Source organism: Theropithecus gelada, chromosome X (genome assembly GCF_003255815.1).
Source record: "Theropithecus gelada isolate Dixy chromosome X, Tgel_1.0, whole genome shotgun sequence".
NCBI classification, from domain to species: Eukaryota; Metazoa; Chordata; class Mammalia; order Primates; family Cercopithecidae; genus Theropithecus; species Theropithecus gelada.
In genome coordinates, this window is record NC_037689.1 from 103,123,168 (window position 1) to 103,144,772 (window position 21,605).

Here is a 21,605-nt window from a genome sequence, read left to right on the forward strand (position 1 = left end):
TGTTGATCTGGTTTTTAGTATGTATTCTGTGTCAGGAAATATTGGCTGAGAAACCAATAGTAAAATTCAACAATCCCTGTAGTACTGTTAAAGGACTGGCCACAAGGTCAGAGTAAAAATGGCTATACCTCCAGTTATAGAGAGACTTTCTCATAGGTTTTTATTATCAGATTTTCAACATTGTAATATTTATTACTGGGAAGGAAGTCAGACTATCTTACAGTTTGGAAGATGGGTATAACTTCTCTATGTAGCTCTGTGGCTACCTCATGGCCACAAATATCCACATTAGCAGTTAGTTTCATATCTTCTTGTCAGTTGCAGCATAAAACTGCTCTGTGTTGCTTTGATGTTGTTTCTGATTTCTAGGCAAGGTCCTAAATGGAAAAGTCAATACTCTTGAAATATATAGAGCACAAACAAAGTTGTAAACACCCAATAAAGCCATTTTGTTATTTCTCTGTTCCTACAGAAACTCAACATATTGCATGAAGGTGTCAATGTCCTTGACTGTTGCAGAGAATGAATCAGGCCTGTGCTACAACAGCAGGATCCGCTATTTAGAAAAATCTGAAGTCACTAAAAGAAAGGAGATCTCCTGTCCAGACATGGATGATTTTAAAAAGTCCGATCAGGAGCCTGATGTTGTGTGGTATAAGGTAACTCAGCATGGTATAAAATGCATATTTTACTTCAGTCAATAGCAGCCTTGGGGATGAGGAAAGGGAGTTTTTTTATTATTAGTTTTTGGTATTAGTTATTTCACTGAGAAGAATCAACAGATCCACAACTAAATAATTCAGAGCTGTGACTCTTATATATCACTGATTTTTAATGCAGGTCTTAGAAGCAATACCCCCTTCACCAACTGCTAAAAGTAGAATCTCCCTCCAGCCTAACAACATATAAGAACAAATGGGAAGAAGGGTAAACATTTAAATAACACTTGAAATAAATTATCTGGGGGACATAGAAATATTATTTGCTGGCGGGAACAAAGGCCTGCCATTACAAGTAGTAGTACTTATAAAGAATAACAACTATCATAATGTTCTACTCTGTGAAAGCCACAACAGTGAATGCAGAGGAGAGAAACGGGCCCAGTACAGGATGTGTAAACACTGCTAAGGTTAAGTTTAGCTGGAAATAAACCACATTCAAAGGTTGTACAGAAGAGAACTGAGGCCAGGCTCAGTGGCTCACGCCTGTAATTCCAGCATTTTGGGAGGCGGAGGCGGGCAGATCACCTGAGGTCAGGAGTTCAAGACCAGCCTGGCCAACATGGCGAAACCCCATCTCTACTAAAATATAAAAATTATCTGGGCATTGCGGCACACATCTGTAATCCCAGCTACTTGGAAGGCTGAGGCAGGAGAATTGCTTGAACACAGGAGGCAGAGGTTGCAGTGAGCTGAGATCGTGTCACTGCACTCCAGCCTGGGCAGCAGAGCGAGACCCCATCTTAAAAAAAAAAAAAAAAAGAAGAAGAGAGTTGAATGAAATGATTATTTACAGAGGTTTGGGCAGGCTTGAAGAAATCAATAAGGGAAGAAGCTGTTGATTATCACCCCTAGACCTGCAGTGGCAAGGGGAAGGAGCAGTGTCACTGGAACCTGGCAAGAGTGGAGGAAGCTGCCAAGAGATACAGCCTTAAAGGAACATATGAGGGTAGCAGATAGGAAGGGAGTGGGTAGGATAAATACCCTAACCATTTATAACTCCTGCTCTCTGTTTTTTTGCTAGTTGCCTCCCTCTAGTGCCACCCTCATTCAAACTGAAACAGAAGCGAGGGGGCAGAGGCAGGAGATAGAATCAATAGCATTCGGCTTTTCTGAGCATAGAGTAGAGCAGAAAAGGGCAGAGAATTGGATCTAGGGGAAGAAGCAGATAATAACCACACAACCTTCCAGCCATGATATTCTGGCAGCAAACCTGGGTGCCACGGTCTTGTAACAGAACTAAGCCAACTCTCCTCTGTCAGCTCTGAACATAGCAATTGACACACTGTACAGTTTTATGATGTGATGGTAAGTGACCAAGGAGGTTTTCTGCACAGATGCTGTGTGTACTGTTGGAACCAAACACACATAAAAGGTGGAGCAGGTTGTTTCTATAGGATCTGACAGACCCTCAGTTCCTAGGGAAGCCTAATCCCTAACTCCCACAGCTGTCATATGCTTTTACATTTGGAAGCCTCTCCGTTTTCACGCCTAGGGAAACTTAACAGTAGACACCAAGAACATGCTCTGTACTAGAATGTCTAGGTCTTAATGTGAATTATCTTAATGAAGACAATATTGCGACAGATAAAAAGGAACATAATGTTTATTATGCATAAAAGTAGACTACAGATAATTTGGTGGGTTTATGCCATCATCAACTTCATTTGTATTTATTAAGCACTTATTGTGTGCCATTCATTGTAGCTAAACTTGATTTCAACATTATCTTGTTTAAATCTCAGTGCAACTCTGTATGGTAGGTGCTATTATCCTAATTTAATGGAGAACAAAACCACTGAGGCTTAGAGAGATGTGACTTATCCAAAGTTACACAGTGAACAAAGCCTGATTTTCTATTCAAGGCAGTGTGACTCCAGAATTCATTTTCTTAATCATTACCCTCTCCAGCAATGGGCCTGGGACTAAACCCAGCCTTGACCATATCTTGGGAACTTTTGTAAGATGCCATGCTGGTACAGTGGAGCCTGGCAAAAGAAAGAAAAATAAAGTTTTATTTTAATTTTATGGTTGAGGAAGGGAACATGACCTGCCCAAAGAGTTAGCAGCTGGGAGTGAAATCCAGATAATCAACTTTCCCTTATAAGAATCATTCTACTATCTCATCTTACTTTCTGCTAACTTCTTTCTTCTCCTTTTCTCATATTTCTAGACATCACTATCATCCTTACATACTCAAGCAATTTACTGCTGGCAAATGCCACTTCTCACTCTTCCTTAGAAATGGACCAACAATGGTGAAGCAACAGGCCTTTCCAGCTCTGCCTGGATAATATTTAATATTTCCATAATATTTTACAGTTGATAAATGATCATCATAATGTTAGCTAATATTTCTTAAGTACTTACTATATGGCAAGCTGTGTTTTAGGTGCATGAGATAGATTAACGCAATTCTTAGAACTACCATATAACGTAATATTATGTCTATTTTATAGAAGAGGTGACTGGAGACAAGCTAAGTGGGTTAGCAAAAGTCAACAGCAGTTTGTGACTTGCAGTTTGGCTACTGGCCCCACTCTTAGCCCCTACAATATACTAATGGATTAGGATAAAATACTAGAATCAAAAGTTAAAGAGTACCTGAAGCTCAGGAATGTATTGCTAACTCTTGGTTCTCATACAAGGTTTCAAGTAAATACCTGAAGAAAGTGTACCAACATATCAGGAACATATTTCCTTTTCAGTTAGTATTTGGATAGTCTGCCTTGCCTACTTTATAGCCTGTGTATTTTCTACCAGGCTGAGCAAGTTTTGCTCCGGCTATAGCAATATAAAGAAGAGGATACATTTGTCGAGAGTTTATTCTGGTGCTCATTCAAAGTTAGAAATGTCCAATGTGTTAAAAGAAAAATTTCAGCCAAATTAAATTTAAAAGATTAATTGAGCAAAGAATGATTCACAAATCAGGCAGCCTCCTGAGTCAGAGTAGGCTCAGAGACTCCAGCGCAGTTGTGTGGTAGAAGATGATTTATGGACAGAAAAAGGAAAGTAATTTACAGAAAATGGAAGTGAGGAACACAGACAGCTGGATTGGTTATAGCTCTGTGCCTTATTTGAACACGGTTCAAACAATTGGCCACATTTGATTGGTCAAAACTTAGTAATTGGCACAAGAGTAGGTGATGGTCTATTTACACCTCCACTTATGATAGTTGACAGTGTATAGAGAAACCTTTAGGCCAAACTTAAAATATGTAAGAAAGCAGCTTTACGCTAAACATGACTTAACAATTTCCCCCTTTTATTCATCCTCTCATTTTGAGAGATTGACCAAAACTTTAGTCATTGATGTCACTATCACCATCATAAATGTACTTATTTGGTCTTGAAACCCACTGGAAAATTGCAGAACAGTGGGTTGTGTAAGGTGTGAACAAGGACTTCAGGTTGTTTTTTTTTTTTTTTTTTTTTTTTTTGTGAGGGTTAGAGTAGAGGATAACTTCTTACTCTGGAACATCCTATTTACAGGAGAAAAAGGCAAAACCTGGTCTGTTCTAGGATATATGTGTTTCCTTAAAGTCTTAGTTTGATTATGTTACATTTAGCACAAGTGAGTCCCTTTTGATTTTGTCTGGTCTGTTGGGGCCTAGTGCATGACATGAGCTCAGTCCAAAACAATGGCCTCCCATAATTTTGTTTAAAAATTCCCCCCTTTTTGTCAGGTTCTCACTTAGGTGAGAGTGTGCCACTCTCAGTTACCATCATTTTGGGTTTCCAGGTCTCAGCAATTCATTCATAGGTTATGATGGTCACACATTTCCTTCAGCTATTGGCATTCCAATTAAAGAGAGAACATTTGCCATTCTTGAGATGGCTGAATGCAAACTTTTGAGAGAAGACAGTACACCAGGGGGACTACTATTATGATTGTCAGTAGGATAATACCAAGAGTTTGGAGTATGCCCCTTACCTAGGGTCACCATGAACCAAACCAACTAAAATCAAATAGATCAAAGAATGAGCTAAAGAGTCTACTCGCTTTAACTAAGCAGTCTCTTCATTAATCTCCTACACTGAGTCTCTATAATACCTGATGGGATGTATTTCTCCACAGGCCACAAGTGCCAGCAGTTGCATAGATACCTCTCTGTTTAGCCAGTAAGTAATCTAGAGCAATTCTATTATTTAGCATAAAATCTCATTCAAGAAAGAAAGCCAAATTTCATCCTTGCATTAGTATACTATTAATATCAACCCCAATTTTTAATAAAACCTAGTAGACAAATCTATCTAATCTTAATTAGTTTTACCATAAGGTGAGATTCACATAAATCTTTTATAACCCATTACAAATTTTTGTTAAATAGTAGATCAGTGCTCTAAGAAAACCCTTTTGTGCTTTTATTTCAGTGTTCAATTTACAAAGAAACAAACAAACAAACAAAAAAAAAAACTGAGTAATACCCCTTTAAATTTAGCCAATATGTTCACATGTAGAATTTCTTTTACAAGTTTAATTTTTCACAATCTTCCACAACTTGTTCAAACTTTCAGCTTTATCCTATCTAACCTAAATCAATCATTTAACCCTTTAATCTAGGACCAAAAATCCACATTCCCATGCCTTCTTATAATCTTTTACCAAAAGCATACTTCACTTTCCTCACACATTTTGCATGTAAAACTGTTTCTTTAGTAGTCTCAATTACATGTTAGAATCTCAACTCTTAGCAATTTTTATTTTCAGTGAAAAACCTGGTAAGTAAGTGATTTTAATTATGTACTAGGTGTGGGGCCTAGGACAACAGACTGAAGTGCAGACAAAGTCCAACTCTTTCCAGCATAGCTAGGGGGTGTGGTTAACTCCATGTGTCCCCCAGCCTTATCTAGAATCTAATGGCTCTAAAGCAGGTAAGTCTAACAATTTTCAAAAGTCAAAGGAGGAGTTTATGACCTCAAAGCATTTAGCAAACCTAATATCTGACCTGCCTAATTTAGACCAAGTGTCTTTATTTTACCAATAATCTTATAAAACTGTCTTTATTTCCCAAAGATTACTAAAGTCATGTGAACAAAAAGACATTACAGTTTCTATTTTTCTGACAAAATATTTGATTTAAGCACTTATTCTTTTTAAACCAATTAATAAGAGCTTTTTCATATAAACATCACACACACAACACATAGAGATATACAGACAGAAGAAAATCCATTACTTGTAAGAATTTTCATTGGTCAGTTTTAGAATAGTTTTTCTTTCTCCCATTCAGTCTATCAATCTTCCAATTACTGGTTTCATTGCACTAAGCAATTGTTGACTAGGCAACAAATTTGTATTTCTAAAGGGATAACTCTTAGGTGGAACCACAAAAAATAAAAATTTATAACTCATAAGCGGAGAGCCAGATTTTAGCCCTAAAATTTATATTATCATTTGCTCAAACCAGGGGAAAACAAAAAACAAAAAACAGTGCTCTCATGAAAGTTCCATCAAGACAAGGTGGCCAGAAAAGCATCTCAACCAAAAGTATGACTTATTATGCAAATTTAAAGGAATGGGCCGGGTGCTGTGGCTCATGCCTATAATCCCAGCACTTTGGGAGGCCAAGGCAGGTGGATTACTTGAGGTCAGGAGTTCGAGAGCAGCCTGGCCAACATGGTGAAACTCTGTCTCTACTAAAAATGCAAAAATTAGCTGAGCGTGGTGGTGCATGCCTGTAATCTCAGCTACTCAGGAGGCTGAGGCAGGAGAATCACTTGAACCTGGGAGGCAGAGGTAGCAGTGAGCTGAGACTGTGCCACTGCACTCTAGTCTGGGTGACAGAGGGAGACTTCATATCCAAAAAAAAAAAAAAAAAAAAAAAAGAATGGTGATAAGAATGGTGATATGGTTTGGCTCTGTATCCCCACCCAAATCTCATCACAAATTGTAATCCCCACATGTCAAGGGAGGGACCTGGTGGAAGGTGATTGAATCATGGGGATGGTTTCCCTCATGGTATTCTCATGATAGTGAGTGAGTTCTCACAAGAGCTGATGGTTTTAAAGTGTGGCACTTCCTTGCTCTCTCTCTCTTTCCTGTTACCTTGTGAAGACGTGCCTTGTTTCCCCTTTGTCTTCTGCCATGATTATAAGTTTCCTGGGGCCTCCCCAGCCATTCAGAACTGTGAGTCAATTAAACCTATTTTCTTTATAAATTACCCAGTCTCAGGTATTTATGGCAATGTGAAAACAGACTAATACAAACGTTAAGTTTCTAATGTACATAGGCAGATATCCCTACAAATGGAGATTTCCTCTCTCTCTCTCTCTATATATACACACACACACACACACATATATATAATATATATACATATATGTAATATATATAACATATTATTTTTACAAAAGAGTTTTAAGATAGTCAATTAAATTCCAGAAAGATGTATTTTAGTTCAATAGGGTTTTCTTTTTAACATAGCTACTGTTTTTTAGCTAAAATTACTGAGTTCAGGGTAATGGGTGGAGCCCACTAAAGAATAGGGCCAACAAAGCATTGTATGCCTGGACTCAGCATGGATAGATCTGTAAAAAGAAGCATGCCTATTTTACCTGAGGGCCTACCTTTTATAAGCACCTTATCTAGGGTAACTTTCTTTCCACCTTTTGGGTGGGAAAATAACCAAGCCAAAAGGTTGCAGACTTAATTTTTCAAAATCAATTAGTTGCTTAAGATTTGTATTTGCCTTTTATAAAGTCTTTAGATAAAATATTGAAGTCTTTTTAGAAGCTTCTGCATGTCAATAGGCATCCCTAGATGAGACTAATTTGGGAGCCCTCAATCAAATGCACTTCAGTACAGTATCATTCATTTGGAAGGTTCCACTGCAACTTATCTTTAGTGAGATTTTGCGATTTCAGTAAGACTTTGCTGCTTCTGGGGCCTCATACTTGTTCATGTGTATATATGCCAGAAGGAACTCAGTTCTTCAGAAATTAAGGATCCCATTTTTATCTCAAATATTGTTTTTGTTCTCAGGTTCCCTTGATCAACTTAGCTACTGATTTTTTTCCCTGCTTAAGCATGCAAGAAAAATGAAAGAAAGGAGTAGAACACAAAAATCTCTGTGAATTTCCAAAAGCCAAATTTTATACCCCCCGCAATATTGCCACTTACTACTAGGCTCTTTCTGACCCAGTCAGATGTAAGAGGCCTCTAACTGGATCCAAGCCAGTTAATTACCAGATCCAATCTGATCCTGGGCCAAGTCCGCTTTCTGCCATGACTTCCAAACCCAGTTTGGATCAGAAATTTGCTCAAAGAAACTCAGAGAGCTCAAAACAGAAAACCATGGAGCTTCGGATTCCAAGAGAGAACTTAACCATGATCCCCAGTTGCTCCAAGAGAGTAATGGACACAATGGGTCTGGTGGGTACCTCACTTGGTCATTCAATACTCTTGGGGTCATTAGAAGCTCTACTTTGGATCCCACTTCTGATGTCATCTGTTAAAAGAAAAACTTCAGCTGAAATAAATGTAAAAGAGTTTAACTGAGCAAAGAATGATTTACAAATCAGTCAGCCTCTCGAGCCAGAGTAGGTTCAGAGACTCCAGTGCAGCCATGTAATAGAAGAAGATTTATGGACAGAAAAAGGAAAATGATGAACAGAAAATGGAAGTGAGGTCCAGAAACAGCTGGATTGGTTACATCTCAGCATTTGTCTTATTTGAACACATTTTGAAGTTGGCCACATTTGATTGGTCAAAACCCAGTGATTGGCACAAGAGTAGGCTATGGCCTATTTACACCACCACTTGTTATACTAGAAGATGTACAGAGAAACATTTAGGTCATACTTAAAATATGTAAGCAGGAAGTTTTAGGCTAAACTTGATTTAACAAACGTCTTAACTCTAGTGCTTTAACGGTGAAAACTATTGTTTGCATGATCCATTTTCCAGATGTCTTTTCAAATATACAGAATCTTTAAATTCCTTTCTTTTCCATCAGTCTCTGAGTTTTAATTAATTATATTAAATAAATTAAATTATATATAATTTAATTATATTGTATCACTCTCATAGTTCGTTTTGAGTTTCCTGGGCTGTTTGAAATATGCTATGGTAGACCTTTAAGGACTATCATTCTGTGCCTACATGTAATCACAGCTGGTTATGAAGGTAGAGGTGAATCAGGTGGTACTGGAGGCATGTTCATAAAGATACCTGAGTAAGCCAATCCAGCCTGTTTGAGGAATACAAAGGATATGTGTAAGAGGATTATATATTCTCTATCTGAACTGCATCAGTTATCAAACTGAGATGAGGAGAGGGGCTACACTTTTAGAAGTTTCTTCTGACACTATATAAATAGGGTTTAGACATTAGAGCAGAATATTCAATAATGTTAGTGTTTTTAAAACATTTTACAAATGAGAGATAAAGATTCTTTTTTTAATTGAACAAAGAACACTAAACCTACTTCGTTATTCACTGAGCACACTGTTATCACACAAATGTGGAGTCATTTTATCCCATTTCTAAACTGAAGAATGTCCTAATTTTGATAGGATATTGTCAACAAAAATACAAATACACGCTTTGCAGTAAAACACTCATCTATGTGATTAGTTACCTCAGTTGGTAAAAGTCTGGTGTTAATAACGTCAAGGCTATCACTTTGAATTCTCCTTTTTCTTGTCACAACTATCTCAATTTTAGATGCTTACCATTGGTTATAAATGAAATTGGTTGGGAATGATGGATGGTTCAGTAAAAACTTATTTGTACAACTGATCATTCATTCAGTGCATATGTATTGGGTGCCTACCTGTGCAAGGCGCTATGCTAGGAACTGGGAATATTGAACTGACCAAAATAAACACATTTCTCTTTTCTCATGAAGGGAGATAGATGAGTGAACAGCTGCTTTTCAACACTCCAGGAAGAAACTACATCAATTGAAACATCTAGAAGAAGAGCTCCTACTTGTAATCAATAGTGTCTTTGTCTTGAGTAAAGGGCAGCAGACATACCTGTTTTTAATCACAGACATGAATCTCTGCAAAGGAAAATTTCAAAACTAAATAAGATCAGTTAATATTTTCATGGTATATAATAGTCAGGAGCAATCTTTCGTTACCTAAACATCAAGGATTTACTTTCAGTCCTGCAGGTTGCCACACAGAAAGCCAATCACTGAGACAATGAGTATTGCCAGTGAAGAAGGCCTTAATTGGGTGTTGCAGCTGAGGAAATGGGAAATCAATATCAAATCCATCTCCCTGATGGACTAAAATCAGGGGTTTATATAGCAGGGAACAAAGGTAACTAAATACAAGTAAACAGGAATTAGGGAGAAGTAAGGAATAGGAGTTGGCTAACGGGAAGCAGGTAGTTGCTTAGACGATCATGATGGATGAGGGGTTGAATTTCTCCTTGTCTGTATGTAGTGATATGTTAAGTTTTGGTTCCTTGATACCATTTGGGAGACCTGAAGGTTGGTTTCCTGAGAAAGGAACTCAGATAAGACAAATGTGACTCTCTCAAGTTTTAAGACTAAGAGGGGCAATTTCTACATTTATTCAAAAGAAACCATAAACATCGATTATATGGGACAACTGGGTTGATTTAAATTCTACAAATATTTTTATGTAACAGCACACATAGAAAGTGATAATATGGCACACCAAAGTGAGTGGATGACTGGCTTTGAGAGCTTTAGGTGCTCTCAGCCCTCCTGACTGATTTGGGGCTGAGCAACACAAAATCAATGTGCCCGTATACTGGTAACCCCTACATAGCACTCCAGAGTGCTGTGACTCACTGGTTTGGAAGCTCTTGTTTACCTTTTCATAAAATGTAATATATATATTTTTTATCTAAAGATGGCTGAGTAATTTAATCTTGGTTGTCCTGAGAATGCAAGGGATGTGTGAGAGGGAGTTGTACCTCCTCTGTCTGAACTCCATCAGTTAGCAAAAGGAGGGGAGTCTACTTATTGGTGGTTGTTATCTTCTTTTTACAGATGAGGAAGCTGAAATAACTCACAGAGGGTCACTTACCCTACATGTGGCCAATTAGATTCAAACGCTGTAATTCTGACATCTAATGTTCTTATAATCTCACTGTGATTGCTCCACTACATGCATATGTTATGCACTTAATCACTCACGTTGCTGATGCAAACAGAATTCTCTATCAAAATTGCGAGTCCAGAAACAAATCCTGTAATGCCTTCTAAGTACTCTTTAATGACTCTGAGTGTTGAAAGGGACTCAAATGAGGAAACTGAAGCCCAAAGAGATTAAGTGACTTGCTTAAGTCTAATGAACACACACACACATATACATATATATATACACACATATGTGTGTGTGTGTGTCTGTATTTAAAAGCTGATTGTTTTGACAAATCAAACTGTGAAGAGGTGTATTAATATAAAGTTAATTTCATCCTCTCTTCCATTTCATTTCAACCACTAAAATAACTAATGTTTACTGTTATATACTTCTTCACTTTCCTCTATGCTAACATTTTCTTCCTCTCTCTCTCTCCCCGCCTTCTCTCTTTGTGTGTATATGTGTGTATGTGTGTATACATATATAAAATACATTATTTTCTTTCATATATACACATATATGCAAATATTTCCCCTTCTCTATTTTTTTTTTATAAAAAAGAGAACATGCTATGCATATCATGCTTCAGCCTTCCTCATCACACACAACTGTATGAGAAACATCCTTCCACATCTTCTACAGGTCTAATTCATTTTGCTGCATAATCGTTTACAGGACAGAACTACCTTATTTTATTCAATCAGTCTTCTACTAATGGATATTTATGCATTTTTTTTCTATTTTTGTTTTTAATAACCACAGTGTTGCAACATCCTTGTAAACATACATGCTTCCTTACATCCATGACATACAAGATGGAAATTCTCTCTGTCACTATTACAGTTTTGTAGGTTCTAGCTGATGCAATAAGAAAATTAAATGAAATATGCTATATAAATATTGGAAAAGAAGAGACAAGATAATCTTAATTTTCAGATTATATGATTGCATACCTAGAAAACCCAAAGGACTCAACTACGACAACAACAAAAAATAGAATTAATGAGAAACTTCAGTATGATAGCTTACTAAAAATATACAAAAATTCAATAGCTTTTGTTTTTGCAGACAATAACCAGTTAGACATGTAAAGGTGAAAAATGAAATGATCTTGTTTAAACAATGACACTATAAAACACTTTAGAATACATTTAACAAGAATGCAAAGGGGCTTATATGAAAATAAGATTAATATTTGCAAACCATCAATTGGACAAGGGATTAATCACCAGAATATATAAGGATCTCAAACGATTTTGTAGGGAAAAAAATCTAATCTAATTTGAAAAATGGGCAAAACATTTAAATAGACATTTCTCAAAAGAAGACATACAAATGGGAAACCAAAATATGAAAAGGTGCTCAATATCATTGATCATCAGATAAATGCAAATCAAAACTACAATGAGATATCATTTCACTCCAGTTACAGTGGCTTGTATTTAAAATGCAGACAATAACAAATGCTAGTGAGGATTCGGAGAAAAGGGAACACTTCTACACTGTTGGTAGGAATGTAAACTACTACAACCCTTATGGAGAATGGTTTGGAGGTTCCTCAAAAAACTAAAAATTGAACTACCATATGCTCTAGCAACCCCACAGCTGGGTATATACCCAAAAGAAAGGAAATCAGTATTTCAAAGATATATCGGAACTTCCGTGTTTATTGCAGCACTGTGCACAATAGCCACGATTTGGAAGCAATCTAAGTGTCCATCAACAGATGAATGGATAAAGAAAATGTGATATATATATACACAATGGAATACTATTCAGCCATAAAGAATGAGATTCTGTCATTTGCAACAACATGAATGGAACCAGAGGTCATTATGTTAAATGAAATAGGCCGGGCACTATTAGGCTAAACTTGATTTAACAAACGTCTTAACTCTAGTGCTTTAACGGTGAAAACTATTGTTTGCATGATACCACATATTCTCACTTATTTGTGGGCTCTAAAAATCAAAACAATGGAACTCATAGACATAGATAGTAGAAGGATGGTTACCAGAGGCTGGGAAGGGTATGGGGGCATTGCAGAGAGGTGGGGATGGTTAATGGATAAAAAAATAGGAAAAATGAATAAGACCTATTATTTGCTAGCACAACAGGGAGTCTATAGTCAAAAATAATTTAATTTTCCATTTTAAAATAAAAAAGTACAGTTGGATTGTTCGTAACACAAAAGGTAAATGCTTGAGGGAATGGACATCCCATTTCCTATGATGTGATTATTACACATTGGATGTCTGTATCAAAATAACTCATATCATCACAAATATATAACCTACTGTGTACCCATGAAAATAAAACAACATTGAGGTACTATTACATACATATTAGAAAAGCTAAAATCAAAAACACAGATGACACCGAATGCTAGCAAGGTTGTGTAGCAGCAGGAAGAATTATTCATAGCAAATGGGAATGCAAAATGATACAGCCACTTTTAAAAAACAGTTTGGCAGTTCATTATAAAGTTCAAAGTAAGCTTTGCATAATGTCCAGCAACTGCACTTGTAGGCAGTTACCAAAATTAGTTGAAAAGTTTTGTCCACACAAAAACCTACACACAAATGTTTATAGCATCTTTATTTACAGTTGCCAATAATTGTATGCAACCAGGATGTCCTTCATCCTTTGTGACTGGCTAAACAAACTGTGGTACATTCATATAATAAAATAATATTAAGATATAAGTAAAAATGATGTATCAAATCATGAAAAGACATGGAGAAACGTTAAATGTGAAACCGTAAGTGAAATAAGCCAGTCTGAAAAGGGTACATAATGTATGCTTAGAACTATATGACATTCTGGAAAAGGTAGTACTATAGAGAGAATAAAAAGATCAGTGGTTACCAAGGTGTTGTGGAGGAAATATGAAGGAAGGAATCAATATATGGATCACAGAATATTTTTAGGGTGGGAAACAATTTTTAGGATGGCAAACAATTCTGTATGATGCTGTAATGATGGACACATGAAATTATTCATTTGTCAAAACCAATTGAATTGTACAAAACACAGAGTGCACCCTCATGTTAACTGTGGACCTTCTTTAATAACAATCTATAAATATTCGTTCATCAATTAGACCAAATTGATCACATTAATGCAAAATGTTAATAATATTTAGAAAACTTGATGTGAGAGTTTGGAGGGTATGTGGAAACCCTGTACTTTCCGCACATTTCTTTCTATAAACCTAAAACTAAAAATAAAGCCTATTGATTAAGGAAGAAAACCTAAAACTTTATTATAGGACACAAAATATGATCCAAATTAATGAAGAGACAACATGTTTCTGCATGGGAAGATATCAAAGAATAAAAGATACGTTTTTCCAGAATATGTATAAGTAGTGCAATTTGATAGATTATAAATTATTTGAAACTGGACAACATAATTACACAGTTAATATAAATGAATATACCAGAATTGCCAAGAAAATATTGGAAAAAAGCATTCATGAGAGGGGACATATTCTGTGAGTTGCTATCAATTACTACAAAGCAGCATCAATTGAAACAGTAAGCTAAGGAAAAGATAATTGACCTGTAGAATAAAGAATCCAGAAACAGATAAAAATACATATATATGAGAATGTAAAATATAATAAAGGTAACATTTCATTTTAATGTAGGTGGAGGGAGGATGATGGTTTATTTAAAAATGGTGTGGACATAATTGAGTATCTACTTAGAAAAAAAATTAGATCTCTGATTCTTGTACCCTGTTTAAGAAAAATTCTAAACGAATTATAAAGAGTTAATTTCATCTACAAAAATAGTGGTTTAGGAATGACCATTTCTAAATGCCATCACTTATTTCAATGAGCTAAGTTTTTAAAGAAAAGAGCTTTACATTGATTTATCTTGTTATACATTCTGACTGTTTTTCTAAAGGTGGAAAAATGTCATTAGAAACCTCATAATACCGCAGTCTGAATGATCAACACTTGCTTGCTAAAAAAAAATATGGTTTCCCAAAATGCTTGGAGATTTTGAATCCCTTTTGGAAGTCTAACAAAATTAATCTGTGCCTTCTTTCATAACCATAAAATTGTATGCCACCCTTGAATTTTTAATCTTGTAACAAGAATTTTCAAAGACATATTTATCCAGAAGGAATGAGTTGCAAAGCTCATGAAGGCTTCAGTTTGGTGTGCCCTGAAACCATAGTCAGTGACACAAGATTTAAGATCCATTTGTACTTCTTTTTATTCCTAGATATGGCATTAGAAGTGGGGAGGTTTTATTTTTTTTTAACTGTTTGTAAATTATAAAAAAGGTGGGCTAATACAATAGGAATGGGTATTTGGCATGTATAAAAAGCACTGGGCTTCAAGTTTGAGGACTTGGATTCTGATCACCATACTACCATTAACATGGATAAGTAATTAAATATCACTGGACCTCAATTTCCCCACATATAAAATAGATGTAATTAATAGCTGTTATATACCCTAGACATGCTATAAAAGTTTAAAGTCTTTACTTGAGATTTGCTGCAACTATAGAAATGGAAAAGTAATGTGGAAGCCAGAAATATAGTTACCTAAGACATCTCAGACCCTAATTTAAGGCTGAGGTTCTTTTAAAGGTCAAATTATTATGTATAATTTACAAATAGCAAAATTCATCCGTTTTACATGTACAATGTGATTTGATGTGTTTTGACAAATGTATACACCATAGTCAAGATATGGAACAGTTCTGTCACTCCAAGTTCCTGTATGTCCTTTTGTATTCAATCCTCTCACCCCAGCCTTAGTCTTTGGTAAAAATTCCTTTGTTTCTATTCCTATAATTTCCATTTTCCAGAATGTCATATAAATGGAATAATATGATATGTAGCTTTTTTGTCTGTCTTCCTTTACTTAGCATAATGCATTTAACACCCATCTATGTTGTGACATATATCAATAATTCATTTCTTTTTATGCTGAATAGTATTCCACTGCATAGATGTACCGTTTAACCATTCACTAATTGATGACCATTTGGATTGTTGCAATTTTTTGATTAGGAATAAAACTGTTACAAGCATTGGGTTTTGATGTTATATTTTCTTGCTTTATCAACATGATTTGTTTTTGTCAACTTTGTAATATTTTAACAGGCATGCCTTTTTAAAATTTAACAAGGGTTTGCTCTTGATCTTTCCCAAATTGTTCTAAGAATCTAGGCTTAGAAGGTGCTTGAGTATATCTTTAATGGCATCCCAGGGATACAAACAGTTCAAAGCAAACTAAAGCTTCTTACGCAATGTCTTTCCTACAGTCTATCTTCAATGTATCCAGCACAATGATCTTTTAGAAATACACATCTGATCATAGGATGCCACTTCTTAGCGAACATGATTCTATAAAATCATTTAGATGCAGCTCCTTTTTATTGAATGTTTGCAGGGCCTAACATTGTGCCAAATATGTTCATGCATTACATGACTCAATCTTTAGTGAAGCCTTATGAGATAGGCTACACTGTGGCAGAGCTGAGATTTGAACCCTGACAGTGTGCAAATATCTTAGAATGGAATTTAAGGTTCTTTACATTTGAATCCAGCCACTCTCAACAGAGCAAAATTATTTGCAACTTTTTTTTCTACTTCAAGTATTTTCACATCTGTGTGCTTCTGCGCATGTTCCTTCTGTCTTCTACGTCCTGCCTGCCTTTTATATATTGTTCAAAACTCAGCTCAGATGCTCATAGTAGCCCACCTGCACACCATCCCCTTGCCCAGACCCAGTCTGCTCCAATACATGAATGACTCAGCAGTGAAATTTAAACATTTCTTCTTTTTCTTTCTCTATTTCTTCCTGTTCTAGTATTCCCATTATGCCTATGTTACACCTTTTGTAGTTCCACAGTTCTTGGATATTCTGATCCACTTTTTCCATTCATCTCTCTCCTTCCTTTTCTTGTTGGGAAGTTTCTATTGACATTATATTCAAACTCATTGGTTCTTTCCTCAGCTATTTAAAGTCTATTAATAAGCCCTTCAGAGGCATTATTTTATTTCTGTTACAGTGTTTTGATTCCTAGCATTTCCTTCAGATTATTTGTAAGCTTCCATCTCTCTGCTTACATTACTCATCTACTCTTACATGATGTCTACTTTTTCCATCAGAGGTATTAACATTTTAATCATACTTATTTTAAGTTCCCAATCTGGGAAATATAAAATTTCTGCCATATCTGAGTCTGGTCGTTTTTTTTTTTAACTTTTATTTTAGGTTCAGGGGTACACGTGAAGGTTTGTTACATAGGTAAACATGTGCCACAGGGGTTTGTTTTACAGAACAAACAGGTGTCAAGGTATTTTACATCACCTAGGTATTAAGCCCAGTATCCAATAGTTATATTTTCTGCTCCTCTCCTTCCACTTTCAAGTAAACCCCAGTGTCTGTTGTTTTCTTCTTTGTGTTCATATGTTCTTATCAGTTAGCTCCCACTTACAAGTGAGAATATATGATATGTGTTTTTCATTCCCTGCATTAGTTTGCTAAGGACCATAGCCTCCAGCTCCATCCATGTTTCCACAAAAGACATGATGTCATTCTTTTTTATGGCTGCATAGTGTTCCATGGTGAATACGTACCACATTTTCTTTATCCAATCTGTCATTGATGAGCATTTAGGTTGATTCTACATCTTTGCTATTGTGAATAGTGCTGCAATTAACATTTGTGTGCATGTGTCTTTATGGTAGAATGAATGATTTATATTCCTCGGGGTATATACCCAGTAATGGGATTGTTGGGTCAAATGGTATTTCTGTTTTGCTCTTTGAGGAATCACCATACTGCTTTCCACAATGGTTGAACTAATTTACATTCCCACCAACAGTGTATAAGTGTTCCTTTTTCTCCACAACCTCACCAGCATCTGTTATTTTTTGACTTTTTAGTAACAGCTATCTGACTGGTGTGAGATAGTATTTCATTGTGGCTTTGATTTGCATTTCTCTAATGATCAGTGATGTCGAGCATTTTTTCATATGCTTGTTGGCCGCATGTATGTCTTCTTTTGAAAAGTGTATGTTCATGTCCTTTGCCTACTTTTTAATGGGGTTGTTTATTTTTCTCTTGAAGATTTGTTTAAGTTCCTTACAGATGCTGGATATTAGACCTTAGTCATATGCAAAATTTGCAAAATTTTTCTCCCATTTTGTAGATTGCCTGTTTACACTGTTGAAAGTTTCTTTTGCTGTGCAGAAGTTCTTAAGCTTAATTAGACTCCACTTGTCAATTTTTGCTTTTGTTGTGATTGCTTTTGGTGTCTTTGTCATGAAAGTTTTGCCTGTGTCTATGTCCTGAATGGTGTTGCCTAGTTTATCTTCCAGAGTTTTTATAGTTTTGGGTTTTACATTTAATTCATTAAATCATTTTGAGTTAACCTTTGTATATGATGTAAGGAAGGGGTCCAGCTTCAATCTTCTGCATATGACTAGCCAGTTGTCCCAGCATCGTTTATTGAAAAGGGAGTCTTTTCCCCATTGCTCGTTTTTGGCAGCTTTGTCGAAGATCAGATGGTCATAGATGTGTGGTCTTATTTCTGGCTCTCTATTCTTTCCATTAGTCTATATGCCTGTTTTTGTACTAGCACCCTGCTATTTTAGTTGCTGTACCCCTGTAGTATAGTTTCAAGTCATTTAACGTGATGACTACAGCTTTATTCTATTTGCTTAGAATCGCCTTGTCTCTTTGGGCTCTTTTTTGGTTCCTTATGAATTTCAAGGTAGTTTTTTCTAGTTCTCTGAAGAATGTCATTGGTAATTTGATAGGAATAGCATTGAATCTATAAATTGCTTTGGGTAGTAGGGCTATTTTAATATTGATTCTTCCTATTCGTAAGCATGGGATGTTTTTCCATTTGTTTGCATCTTCTCTGATTTATTTGAGGAGCGTTTTGTAATTCTTATTGTAAAGATCTTTCACCTCTCTGGTTAGCTATACACCTATGTATTTTATTATTTTTGTGGCAATTTTTAATGGGACTGCTTTTACAATTTGGCTCTCAGTTTGCCAGTTGTTGGTGTATGTTAATGCTGGTGATTTTATACATTGATTTAACATTTTTCTCATATTTTCAACTTTTTGATGTCTGCCTTAATTTCATACCATTCAACCCAGCAATCCTATTACTGGGTATATGCCAGAGGAATATAAAAGTTTATAAATCAAACATTGCTGAAACTTTGCTGAAGTTGTTTATCAGCTGAAGGAGCTTTTGGGCTGAGACAATGGGGTTTTCCAGATATATAATCATGTTGTCTGCAAACAGAGATAGTTTGACTTCTTATCTTCCTATTTGGATGCCCTTTATTTCTTTGTCTTGCCTGATTGCCCTGGCCAGAACTTCCAATACTATGTTGAATAGGAGTGGTGAGAGAGAGCATCCTTGTCTTGTGCCAGTTTTCAAGGGGGATGCTTCCAGCTTTTTCCCATTCAGTATGATGTTGGCTATGGGTTTGCCATAGATGGTTCTTATTATTTTCAGATATGTTCTTCAATACCTGGGGTATTGACAGTTTTTAACATGAAGTGGTATTGAATTTTATCAAAGCCTTTTCTTTATCTGTTGAGATAATCATGTGGTTTTTGTCTTTAGTTCTGTTTGTGTGATGAATCACATTTATTGATTTGCATGTGTTGAACCAACCTTGCATCTCAGGGACGAAGCCTGCTTGATTGTGGTGTATTAACTTTAGATGTGCTGCTGGATTTTGTTTGCAAGTATTTTGTTGAGGATTTCTGCATCGAAGTACATCAAGGATATCAGCCTGAAGTTTGTTGTGTCTCTGTCAGGTTTTGTTATCAGAACAATGATGGTTTCACAGAATGAGTTTGGGAAGACCCTCCTCCTCAATTTTTTGGAATAGTTTCTGTAGGAATGGTACCAGCTTTTATTCGTATGTCTGGTAGAATTTGGCTATGAATCCATCAAGCCCTGAGCCTTTATTTTTCTCCTTCTTCTTTTGTGGATAGGCTATTTATTATTTATTCAATTTCTTCTTTTTTCTTTTCTTTTCTTTTGTTTTTGTTTTTGTTTTTGTTTTTGAGAAGGAGTCTCTCTCAGTCACCCAGGCTAGAGTGCAATGGTGTGATCTCGGATCACTGCAACCTCCGCCTCCTGGATTCAAGCGATTCTCCTATCTCAGCCTCCCGAGTAGCTGGGATTACAGGTACCTGCCACCACACCCAGCTAATTTTTTTGTATTTTAGTAGAGACAGGGTTTCACCATGTTGCCCAGGCTGTTCTCAAACTCCTGAGCTCAGGCAATCCACCTGCCTCAGCCTCCCAAAGTGCTAGAATTACAGGCATGAGCCACTGTGCCTGGCCTATTGATTAAATTTCAAAGCTCGTTATTAGTTTATTCAAGGATTCAGTTTCTTCCTGGCTCAGTCATGGAAGGTTGTATGTGTCTAGGAAGTTATACGTCACTTCTGGGTTTTCTAATTTGTGTACATATAGGTGTTTCTAGTAGTTTCAGATGGGGGTTTTTATTTCTGTGGCATCAGCAGTAACATTTCCTTCATCATTTTCAATTGTGTTTATTTGGATCTTCTCTCTTTTCTTTATTAGTCTAGTTAGTGGGCTATCTATCTTATTAATGTTTTTAAGAAAACTTTTGAATGGTTTTTGTGTCTCAATTTCCTTCAGTTCAGCTCTAATTTCTGTTATTTCTTGTCTTCTGCTAGTGTTGGATTTGATTTGTTCTTGCTTATCACTTTCAGATTTGATGTTAGGTTGTTAATTTGAAACTTTTCTGACTATTTGATGTAGTCATTGAGTGCTCTGAATCTCCCCTTAACACTGCCCTAGCTGTGTCCCAGAGATTCTGGTATATTGTATTTTTGTTCTCATTATTTTCAAGGAAATTCTTAATTTCTGCCTTAATTTCATAAATTACCCAAGAGTCATTCTGGAGCATGTTGTTTAATTTCCATGTAACTGTATGGTTTTAAGTGATTTTCATAGTCTTAACTTCTATTTTTATTACACTGTGGTCTGAAAGTGTGTTCGGTATGATTTTGAATTTTTTACATTTGTTGAGGATTGTTTTATGTCCAATTATGTGGTTGGCTTTAGAGTATGTGCCATGTACCAATGAGAAGAATATATATTCTGTTGTTTTCAGGTGGAGAGGTCTGTAAAGGTCTATGAGATCCATTTGGTCCAATGTTAAGTTCAGGTCTTGAATATCTTTGTTAATTTTCTGCCTTGATTACCTGTCTAATACTCAGTGGGGTGTTGAAGTCTCCCACTATTATTGTGTTGGAGTTTATGTATCTTTGTAGGTTTCTAAGAACTTGCTTTATGAATCTGGGTTCCCCTATGGTAGGCACATATATATTTAGGATAGTTAGGTCTTCTTGTTAAATTAAACCCATTACCATTATGTAATACCCTTTTCTATATTTTAATCTTTGTTGGTTTGAAATCTGCTTTGTCTGAAATTAGAATTGCAACCCCTGCTTTTTTTCTGTTTTCCATTTGCTTGGTAGATTTTCCTTCACTTTTATTTGGAGCCTATGTGTATCATTACATGTGAGATAGGTCTTTTGAAGACAGCATACAATTAATTGGGTCTTGAGTTTTTATCCAGCTTGCCATTCTGCTCTGCACCTTTTAAGTAAGCCATTTAGCTCTTTTACATTCAAGATTAGTATTAATATGTGTGGATTTGATCCTGTCATTGTGCTGTTAGCTGGTTATTATGTTGACTTGTTTATCTGGTTGCTTTACAGTGACACTGCTCTATGTGTTTAAGTGTGTTTTTGTATTAACTGGCAGTGGTCTT

The 21,605-nt window shown here is 36.0% G+C and overlaps 1 protein-coding gene across 1 annotated transcript in view; it reads left to right on the forward strand.

Annotated features, from left to right (window-relative positions):
- Positions 1–21,605, forward strand: part of IL1RAPL2 (interleukin 1 receptor accessory protein like 2) — a 1,281,282-nt gene that overhangs the window by 699,602 nt on the left and 560,075 nt on the right. Inside the window, exon 4 of the mRNA XM_025372668.1 lies at positions 473–659. Coding sequence (XP_025228453.1) covers positions 473–659 — 187 coding nt within the window. The remainder of the gene's footprint in view (positions 1–472; positions 660–21,605) is intronic.